Here is a 15,346-nt window from a genome sequence, read left to right as displayed (position 1 = left end):
TATCTTGAGCATTTATTTATGGTGTACATAAGACCACAGGACTTTGAGAGGTGAGAGAGTCTAAGGACTCCTGAATTGCAACCCTTGGTTTCAGGCAGTAAGGCAGCAGCCTCGTGTTGCCAAATCAGGTGATTTCCTACCCTTCTTGAGTTGAAGGTGCTAGCGATGTAATGTCATAAATGGACAGAAGCTTTGGAGTCAGGTAGGTCTGACTCTTCCTCTCACTAATGCCATGGACTTCTGTAGGCCACTCAACCTCCCTCAGTCTCAGTGTGCCATCAGTAATCGGGAAGAGCACCCAAGTGAGTAAGATACGCCTAGCACAGTGAGCCATCTAAGTCTATTCTGGAATAGGGCAGAATATAAATAAAAGACTATCTGAACAACGTTTAGCGTAGTAAGCTTTCAGTCAGTGTTAGACACTTTTTCTCCCTAGCCCATCGCATTACCTGAAATTCCACCATTAGGGATTGGGGCTTTTAGATTCTGGAATTGTATTTTCAGACATCACACATCAAACTCCTCTCAGCTTTTAGCATCCTCATGTGAGTTCTTTTTTGAGACTCCGTTTCACAACATAGCTGGATGGATCCAGGCACCCCCCGAGAGAAAGGATCACGGGTCCATTTTGGTAGGGAGGTCCATTAAGGATTGTCGAGTCCTTTATTCATCACCCATCCATTCAGTGTGCAGTATGCTGGGCACTGAGGTGACAGAGTTGAAAAACTGCGAGGAAACAGAATGGCACCCCCGGCAGTGGGGACAACAAGTAGAGGGGGGAAAAGTAGCTCTTGTAGCTAGAGTGGAATGTGAAGGTGGGTGGTAATAAAGAGGTAAGAAGGATATGTCTGAACTGTATTTTTAGGAAGCTTTCATTACAACATACACAGAAGTTATTTGAAGAATTGCCTTTTAGAAAGATTGTTCAGGAAATGTTGGAAAAAGAATAAATCAGAAGGGTAACAAAAGAGGGGGAAGAGCAGTTAGGAGAGGCTGTATCCATAATTCAGACAGGAAGTGCAAAGGATTCCAGCTGAGGCAGCAGCTTTGCCTTTGCCCTGGTGGAGGGATGTAAAGAGCCCAGTGGTCAACCAGAGGGAACTGGTGGGGAAGCACCAGAAAGAGGGAAAGAGATCTGCAAAGAGAGAACTGGAGAATACCAAAGATCAGTTGCACTTTCTTTATAATGTTGCCCATCTTGCACCCCACACTGCTCTGGCTGCTTTGGGCAGGTACAGAAAAGGGTAAACTGTGGTTGCCGGCTGCTGGGAGGGAGGGCACTAAGTGGTTAGAGGGCAGAGAGATGTTTTAATGCAGTCTTTTTCGCTGCTTAAACTTGGAACCATATATTAACTAGTCACAAAGCCAAATTTAATATAAAAATGATTCCTACCTTAGAAAACTGAATTCAACATAAAAATGGTTCCTATCTTTGAGGAATCTGAGGGGTTACTGGGGAGATGGTACATCCACAGCTAACTACATAAAGCTATAAGGCACTTTTAAGAGAATGACACACACAATAAGTGCTACAGAAAGTTAAAGAGGGTAAAAATTAATGTGGATAAAATTCAGTTTATGTATATTATATCATGTAACTCCCAAGTACATACTCTGTACACAACTGTTATTTTTAGTACAATAATAGAAAACACACATCAGATTCCTACTGGCACATTTGGAATATCTGAATCTTAGAAGCCAATACAGTAGTTTAGTATGTTAACTTGTTAATCAACAGACTTGGCAAAGATCCTTCATATTGGTCAAGGTACAGCCAGACCACAAGGTGGCAATATTAGCTGAATTTCAACCAGTCTCATGATTAATCATATTTATGAGAAAAATCTGATTTGAAAGCTTTATACAATGCGATGTTGTTTATTGTAATTTGCCTTATACAATTAGATGTTGCTTATTCCAGTGTTTCTGAACTGTTTATTAACAGGTAGGAGGTGAAGAGATCTAGTGCCTTTTTAATGAATTACGAAAATTATGAATGATTTTTTAGAACGAGTTGGCCATACCATACTACTAAAATAATATTTTTTAAAGTAGCTTCATAATTATTACTCCGTATAATATATTATTTGAGGAGCTGATTGTTTTCCTTTAGAAATGGGATCCTACTTTAGTCAGTCCATCATGATAGAACTTTATCATGATAGGTTCTAACAGTGGTTCTATACTGTATGCCCAGTATATACATGAATGTATATTTATGAGTAGTGTTTATTGGCATAGGTTCCATATTTTACTTCTGAGCAACTTCAGGCAAGTTATTAGAACAGTGAGCAAAAGTGAATTATAGAACAGTCCATGATCGAGGAAATTAAGGCTGGGGTTATGAATGAAAGGCAGGAACCAGATAGGAAACATGCCAAACCAAGAGAATTATCAGAAGCTGACGCTTAAGATATGCAAGCAGGCAGAAGCTCTATAGCCGTAGTACAACCCAGAAGAGCACTCAGGAACAAGGGAATTACACAGATACAAAAGGTCAGGTCGAGGCAGAAGCTCGGAAACCAGACCAGCAAGTAGTCAGTAAGCAGCTATGTGGAGGCAATGAGGATTTTGTTTGAACAAAAGCAAATAGAAGAACATGTTCATTGAGGTCTTGAAGATAAGAGTGAAAACTTTACTAGATGAGTGAGTGTGACTCAGCAGCCAGGGCAGATCCTGCTCCCATTCCCTTCTGTTAATTACAGGATGACCAATTTTCTAAACTGAGAGTAGAGATAGGAGTCCTTGAGATTGTGGTACAGTCGGTCATCGTGGCAAGTAGATTCCCAGTGGCCTGGCAAATAATGTTTAATTTGCATCACATGTTTAACATTTTACTCTCCTAAAGTAATACCTAAGATTTGCTTTTTAGGAATCTGAGAACCAGCAAATGATGGACCAACTCCGAAAAGCCAGTGAAGATGCTGAAAACTGGGAAAATAAGTCCCGTCAAGCAGAGGCAGATAACAGTACCCTCAAATTAGAACTTATCACTGCTGAGGCAGAGGGTAACAGATTAAAAGAAAAGGTAGATGCCCTCAACAGAGAGGTCGAGCAGGTAAGTTTGGTAAAATATGCCTGTAGTACATCCTGTATCATATTTAAAAGAGTTTTGTTTGGCTTTCCGTAAATTAAGTGTATAAACAAACACTTAAGTTATTTAAATATACTGTGAATTGCAGTCTGTTAACTGTTCTCCGCTCTGGTTCTCTAATCTCTTACCTACTCTACAACTAGAATAATCTTTAGCATTTTTAAAAATTAGAAACTATTTCAAGCATACAAAAACAGTGCCCTCCCCAAAAGTAATATAAAAGACCCACATATGCCCATCTCCAAAGTTGAAGGGTGCTAACATTTTGCCATATTTATAAAGAATATATTTATTATTTAAATAAAGTCTCTCTTTATTTAAAAAAACGAAACATTGCAGATACAACTCCTCATCCTTTCTTCTCCTCCCTCCCTAATGGTTGGTATGTAGAACTTTCATGTCAGTTGTATAACTCTTTGTCATATGTTTGTACTTTTTCTACATATCTGTCACCCACAAATGATGTATAATGTTTTGTGTGCTTTAAGTTTTTTTAAGTGATAATATACTGTAGGTATCTATTTGCAATTTGCCTTTTTTGCTCAATATTATAATTTTGAAATGTATCTATTTTAATACATAGAGTGTACATCTAAACAGTTGCTTCTATAGTCATTGAATAAAATATTTTATTTTTAAAATTCATTCCCATACTAAAGGACATTTAACTGTCTTCACTTTTTCTATAATAAAATGCTGCAACAAGCAGCATTTGGTAAAAGTTACTGAGGTAAATAGGCCTTTACTGTGAAGTTTTGTGTTTATCTATGAGTTAGGCTATGATTACTGTTTACTGTAGCCGTGCATGTCAGAGAGGCTAAAATTCCTTCTGGTGTCCTTCTTTGTCTCCTCTATTGTCTTTGGGTTCACTTAAGAGACTCCTTAAATAGAGTCTGAACCTTGTAGTTCTTTCAACTGTGACCTCCTATTATTATACAGGAGCCCTGTTGATGTGGTAGTGACGTGTAGGTGGAGGAGATGTGTTCTCTTATCCTACGATTAGGTCTTAGTCTTTTAGTGGGCATGTGCCCCTGGGATGTGACCTTCACCAGTGTTTCTCAGTTTTTTTCTCCCTTAGATGAGGTAGAAAGGCTTGAGAGGCTCTGCGTTAGGTACTACCATCCCTCCACATTGGTTAGGCTCTGGTACAACCATGTTGGTTACGCTGTCACAAAATCATCTCCTTTGAGGGCAAACCTTTGTCAAGAAGGACAGAATTCTGTGGGATTATTCAAAATGGTTACTTTTCCCCTCCCCCTGCTAGAAGCATGAGGGGATTTTTCTCGGATATTAATCCTGAAAACCCAGTGGGCTGCAGGAGGTAAAACTAATAAAAATGTGGGGTTCTCCTCAGGCTGGGAGCCCGGGAGGATGTATCTCTCAAGCTAGTTCATGCTCAGTCTCTAGCAGGTGGTCAATTACCCTTTAAGTGTCGCTACCGGTTGCTAGCTCCAACGGCAGTTTCTCCTCCTGGTAAGCTGCAATTCTCTGTATTTACCTTCCTCTATATTTTGGGCGCAGTGATTCATTTTATGTCTTCAATTCTCTGACAGATCAAAGAGGAGTTGTTTATTGTCGTATTTTCTGCTTTTTTCGTATTGTGAGCATGGGAGTGATGATCTCTAAGCTGTTTACATGTTGGAACAGAAACTGGAAGGCTGCTTGTTTATATGATTAGAGACTGGCTGGATTATTTGGTGAAATCTCTTTCTCCCCTTTCCCGTTGAAGGGTGAAGCCTCTGATGTTTCTCCTCAGAGGTGCGGCCTTGAATGCGTCCACAGTTACCCTGCAATGACAGTGGTTTTGGCAGGGCCTTTTTTGACTCTCTTCCTTTACTACACTGAGCTGTTAAGCCCAGCTAATCTCTGGCTGTTTGCTTTATTGTTTTCAACAGTGCCCTCAAGCACAAATTGCTTCATAGACTGATTCAATTAAATTTGGGTTGTTTTACAGGGATAGCTGTTGAGGTCAATGTTTGAGTTTTTTCTGAACCCGAGAACATTCTTCTTAGCAGTCTCTTCCCCTAATTTTCACTGGTAAACTAGCTGCCCTATGGTGGAGCTTGTATCTCTTAAGGAGTTTACCATTCTTTTTTAAATTTCTTTTCAACATAGCCTCGAAGTATTTTCGCTGTACCTTCCATTGTTCTTGAGAGTGCCTTAGACTTGAATTTTCCTATAGTCAGTTGTAAATGAAGTAAAATTCCTTTGGAAGAATTTAGGAGCTTCCTGCTTTAAGGCCTCTCTCTCTCCCTGGGCAAAATCTCTGAGCCCTGGCTCTAAAGCTGGTATGGGGACAGTGGTGCAGTTCTCTTTGAGTGACGTGCCCACTTTAGGATCTGGGCACTTGGAGGGAATGGTGGGTATATGGCTGTAGCCTCTGGCCTTCTCAGCGTCCCTCTCCAGGTATGGAACCTCTTCCTTATGAATAACCTGTGTCAAGGAGAATCAGAGCCAGTGTTCTCAGTATGCCACAAACAAGATAGAACCTCCATCCCATGTGGAGAGGCTGGTCAGAAGAAGGGAGCCCCCATCTCCCAGACAGTGTTGCCAGAAACTTGGCCTCTGAACTAAGTAGCTTTTGGAGTGGCATGAGAAATGCTGATAGCCTCCCTCTCCTGGGAATACACTATAGTTCTTGACTGAATACTGAGGGGAGAGGGAGCATTGTTTTTAGCTGCACCCACCTGGAGTGGAATTTCCATCGTGCTGAGCTGGGTGTGGGGAGAGAGGGTCATACTTCAGATGTCACGGACTTTTCCTGTTTTCTCCCAGTTTTAGTTGGTTTTCTTAAAAGTATTTCTTCATTTACTGTATGTTCTTAAGACCATTTCCAGAGACTATTTAAAGACCATTTAAGGTTGCTTTTTTATAGTTTTCACTGGTTCTGTGGAGCTGCTTACACTGCCGTGCCAGAAATGGAACCTTATTCTACACAGTTGATATGTTTTCATTTTATTTTATGTCAAAATAATTTACTGATTACCCTTAAATTATTTTGTGGTATTGTTTAATTTTCAGTATTTGGAGATTTAAAAAAAAATACCTTTCTAGTTATTGATTTTTCAGTCTTTTACATTTATTGAGACTGTATGGCTAGCATATGGTCATCTTTCTGGGTTTTCCATGTACACATGAATATAACGTATATTATTTTGTTGTTGGGTAAAATGTTCTATAAATGTCTATTGGGTCAAGTTCATCAATAGTGTTTTTCAATTCCTATCATTACTGAGTTTCTGTTTACTTGTTCTACCAATTATTGAGAGAAGAGTGTTGAAATCTCCAAACATATTTGTGTATTTTTTCTTTCAGTTCTGTCATGTTACTTCATGTATTTGAATCTGTGTTATATTACTTCTTAATGAATTCATCTCTTTATCCATTGTAATGCTTCTCATTCTGTAGTATACTTTGTAAGGTATTAATATAGCCACTTCAGACTTCTTTTAATTATTGTTTGTATGGTATATCTTTTTCCATGCTTTTGTTTTTAATCTTTCTATGTCTTTATGTTTAAAATAGTATTCCTTTAGACAGCGTATGGTTGGATCTTGCTTTTTTATCCTGTTTTACATCTGTCTTTTAGTTGTCTTTGGGCCATTTATATTTAATGGAATTATTAATATAGTTGTGTGTAAATCTACCATGTTATTGTTTTCTGTTTGTCCCACTTATTTTTTGTTTCCTTTTCACTCTTTTTCTGCCTTCTTTTGAGTATTTTTTTTTAGTATTCCATTCTATCTCGATTATGGCCTTATGAGCTGTACATCATTATTTTTTTCTGCTGATTATTCTGGAGTATAGACCATGTATCTTTTAATTGTCACAGTCTACCTTCAAATAATAGATTACTTCTTAGTACCCCTTTACTTCCCCCTCCCATTCTTTATCCTACTGTTCCTCCATTTTTATTCTACATATATTGTAAACCCCACAGTACATTATTATTTTAACTTTAAATAGTTATCTTTAAAGAAATTAAAATATGAAAGACTTTTTTATTCACCCACATATTTACTATTTCTCATGCTCTTCATTCCTTTGGGGAGATCCAAGTTTTCATCTACTATAATTTCCTTTTTGCTAGAAGAAGTTCCTTTAAACATTTCTTCTAAATAAAGTAACAAATAGAAAAAAAGTTAACAAAAAGTAAGTAAAATAAAATAAAGTGGTAAGAGCTAAGTTCTTTTCAACTGAGGGGGAAAAAAAACCGTTTCTTGTAGTACATTGGCATTGAATTTTCTCACGTATTGTTTGTTTTAAAGAGTACTTATTTCACCCTCATTTCTGAAGAACATCCTTTTTTTATATGTCTTTTATGTGTTTATTTTCTTTACACACTTCCTACCCCACTGCTGATTGGTTTGGAAGTTATATGTTCTCAATCTCTTCTTTTGGTAGTTAAAATTATAATATGCATACTTAACAAAGTCTGTTGTTAGTATCTCCAACCTTCCTCCTAAACAATAATATATGATCCTGAGAAAATTTGAATACTGAGCATAAAACTACTGCTTACTAGATCTTGTGCCCTCTCTCTTATTTTCTGTTTCACACACACACACATACACCAATCTTTTATGATACTATTGTGTACTATTTTAGTTCCACCTTGTTTTTATATTCTTAAAAATAAATCATTACTATTGTTCTTATTCTTTGTCAATCCTTATTTGTATCTACCCATATGTTTACAGAATTCTTTATTCATCGTTGCTTCTTTTGTTTGTCATGAATATATTAAAAATCATCTCCTTTAATCACTGTAAATAACTCTTGCTCAAAGAACCTTATAAATAATTGGTATGCTTGTTTCAATATCAGTGTTGTTTGTTTTTGTCATTGTTATATGACAATATTGCTATCCTTGATCCTAAAACCTTGTGATCAAATCCAGGAGGGTTGACTTTAGGTGATATTAAGGGCAATAGTGATCAGGGCCAAGAGTTTGGTATAAAACATGCTCAACCCAATTCTAAAAATCCAGTTCTCTGCAGAACTTTGGTAAAATATACTTAGCAGAATATATGTTACTGAAATTTGGGATTTCCTAAGGATACATTTTTCACTTTTTCTAAAAGGAAAACATTTTTGAAGACATTTAATATGTGTTCACATGTCAGAGTAAATTCATTTATATATTAAAACTTGTTCAAGTGTAAGGAAAAGAGATCTATTCCAGCTAGTTCAAGAAAACAGGAGTTATTGTAAAAACACAAGTGGAACATGTGGGAGAAAGGATTTCCTGGGAACTCTTAAGTCCTAAATCTGCCAGGAATGGAGACTAGAGGATCGTTTTGTGATAGAGAGTAGCTCTCAAGACCTCCACAACACAGACAGAAAACGTTCATCTTTCCTGTTGTGCTTCACTATGAATTTCAGGGAGGTGCATCTGCTTCTACAAAAGGACTCTGAGTTATCATAGGCATGGAACAAACATTATGTTAAAGTTTAGAATTGGGTATGGCAGGGTAAAGTCAGACTCCAAAATTGGGTGAAGCCAGACCAAAGTTTTCAGTTTCTTACAGAAGACATTTTTTTTCCTTATCCAGAGACTAGGTCAAGATAAACTTTTGGTTGTCTCTCTGTGAGGTTGAGTGGATTTTTTTTTCCTGGAGTCTCCTTTCAAGGGTCCCAGATTATATGGAGATCTCAATTCCAACTCTCCATTAGTCCTAAATTCTTGTCTCCTAGTCTTACTTGAGTGTGTTAAGCCATTTGCCATTACTGGGTCTTCCAACCCCCAACTCTTAGCTTCAGACCTGCTCATTTGCTCCTTGCTCTGGTTTTGTTTTCTCTGTTTTCGGCATGTGAGAATTTCTCTTTCTTACCTGCAAGTTCGACTATGAACTGCAAAAATAATTTTTTATTCTATTTTATCCAGATTTTCCTCTTAGCTTAATCAGCTATTTTACTAGAACCTGAAACGTCCAAAGCATTCTTCTCAAAACACAAAACCGATCACATAACCTACTCTGTAAGATCTGTCAATTGTAATAAAGGTAATAAAGACCTAAATTTTACATGGCTTACTAGGCTCTATTTTGTAAATTATATACCTTTTCAACTGTACCTCCTATCACTCTTCCCTGTAGTCTCTGAGCTCTAGCCATACTAGCCTTCTCTCTGCTCTTGCTTTGCACTTAGCATCCTCTGATTTGAAAAGCCACCCTCCGCCAACACACTGTATATCTACTCACTCTTCAGATCTCAGTTCAAGTGTCATTTACTTAGAGAAGACTTTCCTGATTTCCCCGATCCCATCAGGCTAGGTCACTTTCCTGTGTTCTATAGTTTTCTAGAAATATTTGCTTAATATATATTTACATATTCATGTGTATGATTATTTTATTAATGCATGATTCCCCCATAGTCTGGAAACTTCATGAGAGCAGAGACCATTTTGCTTATCATTGGATATGCATCAAGGCACATTGACTGGAACATAGAATATACTCAATAAGTATGGAATGGATGGGCAGGTGGGTGGATGGATGGATAGAAAGTTGTTTGAAGAATGAGTGAGAAATTGAGTGAGTGAGGAAGGAAGGGAGGCAGAAAAGTAGGAGTGAATTGTGGCCAAATAACTTATTCCAGGAGCAATTTTTTGTGCATTGTACTTGTAAAAATGCTTGTAAAAGCAGAAACATTTCTTTATTTGTCTCTCAGTTCTGTTAGTCTCACATAATAGCAAATACTCTGTAGGTGGCAGTGCACTTACATAAGACATTTTTCTGAAAAAAAAAGGGGCGGTGTGTGGAATTATCTTGAACATTTGAAAGCATTTATATAACTTGACTCTTATATTACAGTTTTAAAGACATGCTCTTATTTTCCATAATGTGGACGTGTTCTTGATTTATACTTGCCCGGAGTCTTTTTCCCTCAGAGGTATTAGTAAGTGCTAGAGAGTTATCAGCTCTCATTTTATGATATTATGATCCATATCAGCATGCCATTCAAGAATTAGAAAATGGGTATTGTGAATGAAACAGTAGATAATGTTTTGTCTTTAACAATAATAATATTTATACTGTAGAATAATTGGAACTATGGCAAATATAGACAGAACTACAGGCCAAACGTGTATATCTCAACTCACTTTGGGGATGAGACTTTTAAATTGTTTTCTAAATACGTTGAAAAGAATGACCAGGGACGTCTCTGGTGGCATAGTGGTTAAGAATCTGCCTGCCAATACAGGGGACACGGGTTCAATCCCTGGTCCTGGAAGATCCCACATGCCGCGGAGCAACTAAGCCCGTGTGCCACAACTACTGAGCCGATGTGCTGCAACTACTGAAGCCCGTGTGCCTAGAGCCCGTGCTCCGCAACAAGAGAAGCCACTGCAGTGAGAAGCCCGCGCACTGCAATGAAGAGTAGCCCCCTCTCGCCGCAACTAGAGAAAGCCTGTGTGCAGCAACAAAGACCCAACGCAGCCAAAAATAAATAAATAAATAAATTTATTTTAAAAAAAAAAAGAACGACCAGTTGACCACTTTACTCCTGGATTTTATATATAGAAATTTGAAGCCCAAATTTATCTTTCCCAGAATGTTTTGTGCATACTATTGCCACCTATATCATCTAAAGTTCCTTATAATCTAAAAGTATTATCGTTAAAATATTTGCCCCACTTTGTTTTCCATGCTGTAGGTTTTTTTCAAGTTAAAAAAATACATATATATAATAATTTTGTCCTTGCAGCACTTAAATGCAGAACGGTCTTACAAGTCCCAGATTGCTACTTTACATAAGTCTGTTGTAAAGATGGAAGAGGAGCTTCAGAAGGTTCAGTTTGAAAAAGTGTCTGCCCTTGCAGACTTGTCTTCCACAAGGGAACTTTGCATTAAACTTGACTCAGGCAAAGAACTTCTTAATCGACAGCTGGTTGCTAAAGATCAAGAAATAGAAATGGTATGTATTATGTTTTTAAATGGTTCTTTTAATATTACTATAAAATTACCACCATTTTCAAAAAATGAACTATTTTTTAATAAAATATTACATCAAGCCATGCCTTTCAACTTTAGATTTTATTTTTAAAGTCCAAGAAATTAATTTATGCTGTGTTCCAAACAACTCAACACCATAACAGAAGCTCTTCCTTTGAGTGTATAATTTGCATTTACTTTTAGCCAAAAGAAGTATAAAACACATTGACATATCAATCAGCAAAGAACCATGAGGCTGAGGTTTATCTAGCAAAATAATAACTTTAATGATATCCTTTTAAGCAAAATTTACTATTTGGCTGAGTTCTTTTAAACTGTAATTCACTTGACTGTGTCTACCATGTGCCTGACATTGTGCTTGCCACTGTGAATATAATGTTCAAAAGATACAGTCCCCTGCCCTCAAGGGCCTCCTGGTATTGACATACAAATTATTTGGGGTGAATATTTTACTAGTAAGGAATGCTCACGTTTTCAGAGAGGGAATTCCTTTTTGGCCTATGGGTGTCAGAGAGGAGTTCACAAGGGCACACTACTGAACTCAGAAGTGATGAGGCATCCCATTCAGAGGGGACAACCACTTAGGCAATGGTCTGAAGTTATAAGTAAGTTCTTGAGTGAGTAGTAAGTCATTTGCAATGGCCAGGTGGCTGAGATGCATCTGGAAAAATAGATGGAGCCTGAATCCTGAAGGGATATGTATTCAAGTTGCATAGTATAATTGAAATATCAACACATTTTGGTTATATGTTGATACACATACACAAATACACCATAACCAAAAGGATTAGTAATCTTTAAAATTATTACCCTTAGCAGAACTAAATATAAAATCAATAATGATTTATATTTATTTTTTAATCTTTTAAGGATGTTTACTACAGGTTTTGTTGCTTACTTACTAGTCTTTAAATATTTTTTCTCTTATTAAAATTATTAAAAGGTTAAAATACATATAACCTTTACCATCTTAACCATTTTAAAGTTCAGAGGTTTTCACATTGTTTTGCAGCCATCACCACTGTCCATGACCATAACTTCTTTCATCTTATAAATCTGAAACTCTATACCTATTAAACAATAACTCCCCATTCTCTCTTCCCTGCAGCCCCTGGCAACCACCATTATATTTTCTGTCTTGATGATTTTGACTACTCTAAGTAACTCACATAAGTGGAATCATAATGTATTTGTCTTTGGGAGGCTGACTTATTTCACTTAGCATAATGTCCTTAAGGTTCATCTATGTTGTAGCATATTGCAGAATTTCTTTCTTTTTTAATAGATCTTTATTGCAGTATAATTGCTTCACAACACTGTGTGAGTTTCTGTTGCACAGCAAAGCGAATCAGCCATATGCATACACGTGTCCCCATATACCCTCCCTCTTGAGCCTCCTTCCCATCCTCCCTATCCCAACCCTCTAGGTCATCGCAAATCCCCAAGCCGATCTCCCTGTGCTATGCTGCTGCTTCCCACCAGCCAACTATTGTACATTCAGTAGTGTATATATGTCGATGCTACTCTCACTTTGCCCCAGCTTCGCCCTCCCACCCCATGTCCTCAAGTCCATTCTCTATGTCTGCCTCTTTTCTCCTTCCCTGAAACTAGGTCCATCAGTACCATTTTATTTTATTTTTTTAGATTCCATATATATGCGTTAGCGTATGGTATTTGTTTTTCTCTTTCTGACTTACTTCACTCTGTATGACAGACTCTAGGTCCATCCATCTCACTACAAATAACTCATTTTCATTTCTTTTTATGGCTGAGTAATATTCCATTATATATATGTGTCACATCTTCTTTATCCATTCATCTGTTGATGGACCCTTAGGCTGGTTCCATGTCCTGGCTATTGTAAATAGAGCTGCAGTGAACATTGTGGTACATGACTCTTTTTGAATTCTGGTTTTCTCAGGGTATATGCCTGGTAGTGGGATTGCTGGGTCATATGGTAGTTCTACTTTTAGTTTTTTAAGGAACCTCCATATTGTTCTCCATAGTGGTTGTATCAGTTTACATTCCCACCAAGAGTGCAGGAGGGTTCCCTTTTAACCACACCCTTTCCAGCATTTATTGTTTCTAGATTTCTTGATAATGGCCATTCTGACCCATGTGAGGAGATACCTCATAGTGGTTTTGATTTGCATTTCTCTAATAATTAGTGATGTTGAGCATCTTTTCATGTGCCTCTTGGTCATCTGTATGTTTTCCTTGGTGAAATGTCTATTTAGTTGTTCTGCCCATTTTTTAATCCCTTTTTTTCTTGATGTGTCTGGCTAAGGGTTTATCAATTTTGTTTTTCTTCTCAAAGAACCAGCTTTTAGTTTTATTGTTCTTTGCTTTTGTTTCTATTTCATTTATTTCTGCTCTGATCTTTATGATTTCTTTCCTACCACTGATTTGGGTTTTCTTTGTTCTTTTTTCTCTAGTTGTTTCAAGTGTAGGGTTAGATTGTTTATTTGAGATTTTTCTTGTTTCTTGAGGTGAGATTGAATTGCTATAAACTTCCCTTTTAGAATTGCTTTTCTGCATCCCATAGGTTTTGGGTCGTCATGTTTTCATTCTCATTTGTTTCTATGTATTTTTTTATTTCTTCTTCGATTTCTTCAGTGATCTCTTGGTTATTTAGTAGCGCACTGTTTAGCCTCATGTATTTGTGTCTTTTTACAGATTTTTTTCTGTAATTGATTTCCAATCTCATAGCGTTGTGGTCAGAAAAAGATGCTTGATAACAATTTCAGTTTTCTTTAATTTTCTGAGGCTTGATTTGTGACCCAAGATGTGATCTATCCTGGAGAATGTTCCATGTGCACTTGAGAAGAAAGTGTATTCTGCCACTTTGGGGTGGAATGTTCTATAAATATCAGTGAGATCTATCTGGGCTATTGTGTTATTTAAAGCTTGTGTTTCCTTATTTATTTTCATTTTGGATGATCTGTCCATTGGTGTAAGTGGGGTGTTAATGTCCCCTACTATTACTGTGTTACTGTCAATTTCTCCTTTCATGGTTGTTTGCATTTGCCTTATGTATTGAGGTGCTCCTATGTTGGGTGCATAAACATTTATAATTGTTATATCTTCTTCTTGGATTGATCCTTTGATCATTATGTAGTGCCCCTCCTTATCTCTTGTAACAGTCTTTATTTTCAAATCTACTTTATCTGATATGAGTATTGCTACTCCAGCTTTCTTTTGATTTCCATTTGCATGGAATATCTTTTTCCATGTGTTTACTTTCAGTCTGTATGTGTCCCTAGGTTTGAAGTGGGCCTCTTGTAGACAGCATCTATATGGGTCTTGTTTTTGTATCCATTCAGCCAGTCTGTGTCTTTTAGTTGGGGCATTTATTCCATTTACATTCAAGGTTATCATCGATATGTATGTTCCTATTAACATTTTCTTAATTGTTTTTTTGTGGGTTTTTTTCTTCTCTTGTGTTTTCCGCCTGGAGAAGTTTCTTTAGCATTCATTTTAAAGCTGGTTTTGTGGTGCTGAATTCTCTTAGCTTTTGCTTGTCTGAAAAGCTTTTGACTTCTCCATCGAATCTGAATGAGATCCTTGCTGGGTAGAGTAATCTTGGTTGTAGGTTTTTCTCTTTCATCACTTTAAATATATCCTGCCACTCCCTTCTGGCCTGCAGAATTTCTGCTGAAAAATCAGCTGATAACCTTATGGGGATTCCTTTGTATGTTATTTTTTGTTTTTCCCTTGCTGCTTTTAATATTTTTTCTTTGAATTTAATTTTTGTTAGTTTGATTAATATGTGTCTTGGTGTGTTTTTCCTAGGGTTTATCCTGTAGGGGACTCTCTGTGCTTCCTGGACTTTGGTGACTATTTCCTTTCCCATGTTAGGGAAGTTTTCGACTATAATCTCTTCAAATATTTTCTCAGACCCTTTCTTTTTGTCTTCTTCTTCTGGGACTCCTATAATTCAAATGTTGGTGTGTTTAGTGTTGTCCCAGAGGTCTCTGAGACTGTCCTCAATTCTTTTCATTGTTTTTTCTTTATTCTGCTCCTTCTGCAGTTATTTCTACCATTTTGTCATCCAGCTCACTTATTCATTCTTCTGCCTCTGTTATTCTGTTATTGATTCCTTCTAGTGTATTTTTCATTTCAGTTATTGTATTGTTCATCTCTGTTTGTTTGTTCTTTAGTTCTTCTAGATCTTTGTTAAACATTTCTTGTATTTTCTCGATCCATGCCTCCATTCTACTTCTGAGATTCTGGATCATCTTTACTATCATTACTCTGAATTCTTTTTCAGGTAGATTGCCTATTTCCTCTT

The 15,346-nt window shown here is 37.0% G+C and overlaps 1 protein-coding gene across 8 annotated transcripts in view; it reads left to right on the top strand.

Moving 5' to 3' along the window:
• TSGA10 (testis specific 10) overlaps positions 1 to 15,346 on the top strand; it is a 101,518-nt gene that overhangs the window by 71,606 nt on the left and 14,566 nt on the right. For all 8 annotated transcript variants that reach the window (XR_003003144.1, XM_024743943.1, XM_024743940.1 and 5 more), the window contains 2 exons: positions 2,876 to 3,061; positions 10,808 to 11,017. Coding sequence is in view for 7 of the 8 variants with exons in the window: in XM_024743943.1 (XP_024599711.1) it covers positions 2,876 to 3,061; positions 10,808 to 11,017 (396 nt within the window). In the remaining variant the exon portion in view is untranslated. The remainder of the gene's footprint in view (positions 1 to 2,875; positions 3,062 to 10,807; positions 11,018 to 15,346) is intronic.

The sequence above is a fragment of the Neophocaena asiaeorientalis genome, unplaced genomic scaffold (assembly GCF_003031525.2).
Source record: "Neophocaena asiaeorientalis asiaeorientalis breed wild unplaced genomic scaffold, Neophocaena_asiaeorientalis_V1.1 scaffold114, whole genome shotgun sequence".
In the NCBI taxonomy this organism is placed as follows: Eukaryota; Metazoa; Chordata; class Mammalia; order Artiodactyla; family Phocoenidae; genus Neophocaena; species Neophocaena asiaeorientalis.
The sequence above is the reverse complement of the archived record's forward strand: the minus strand, read 5'-3'. Positions and strand labels throughout refer to the sequence as shown.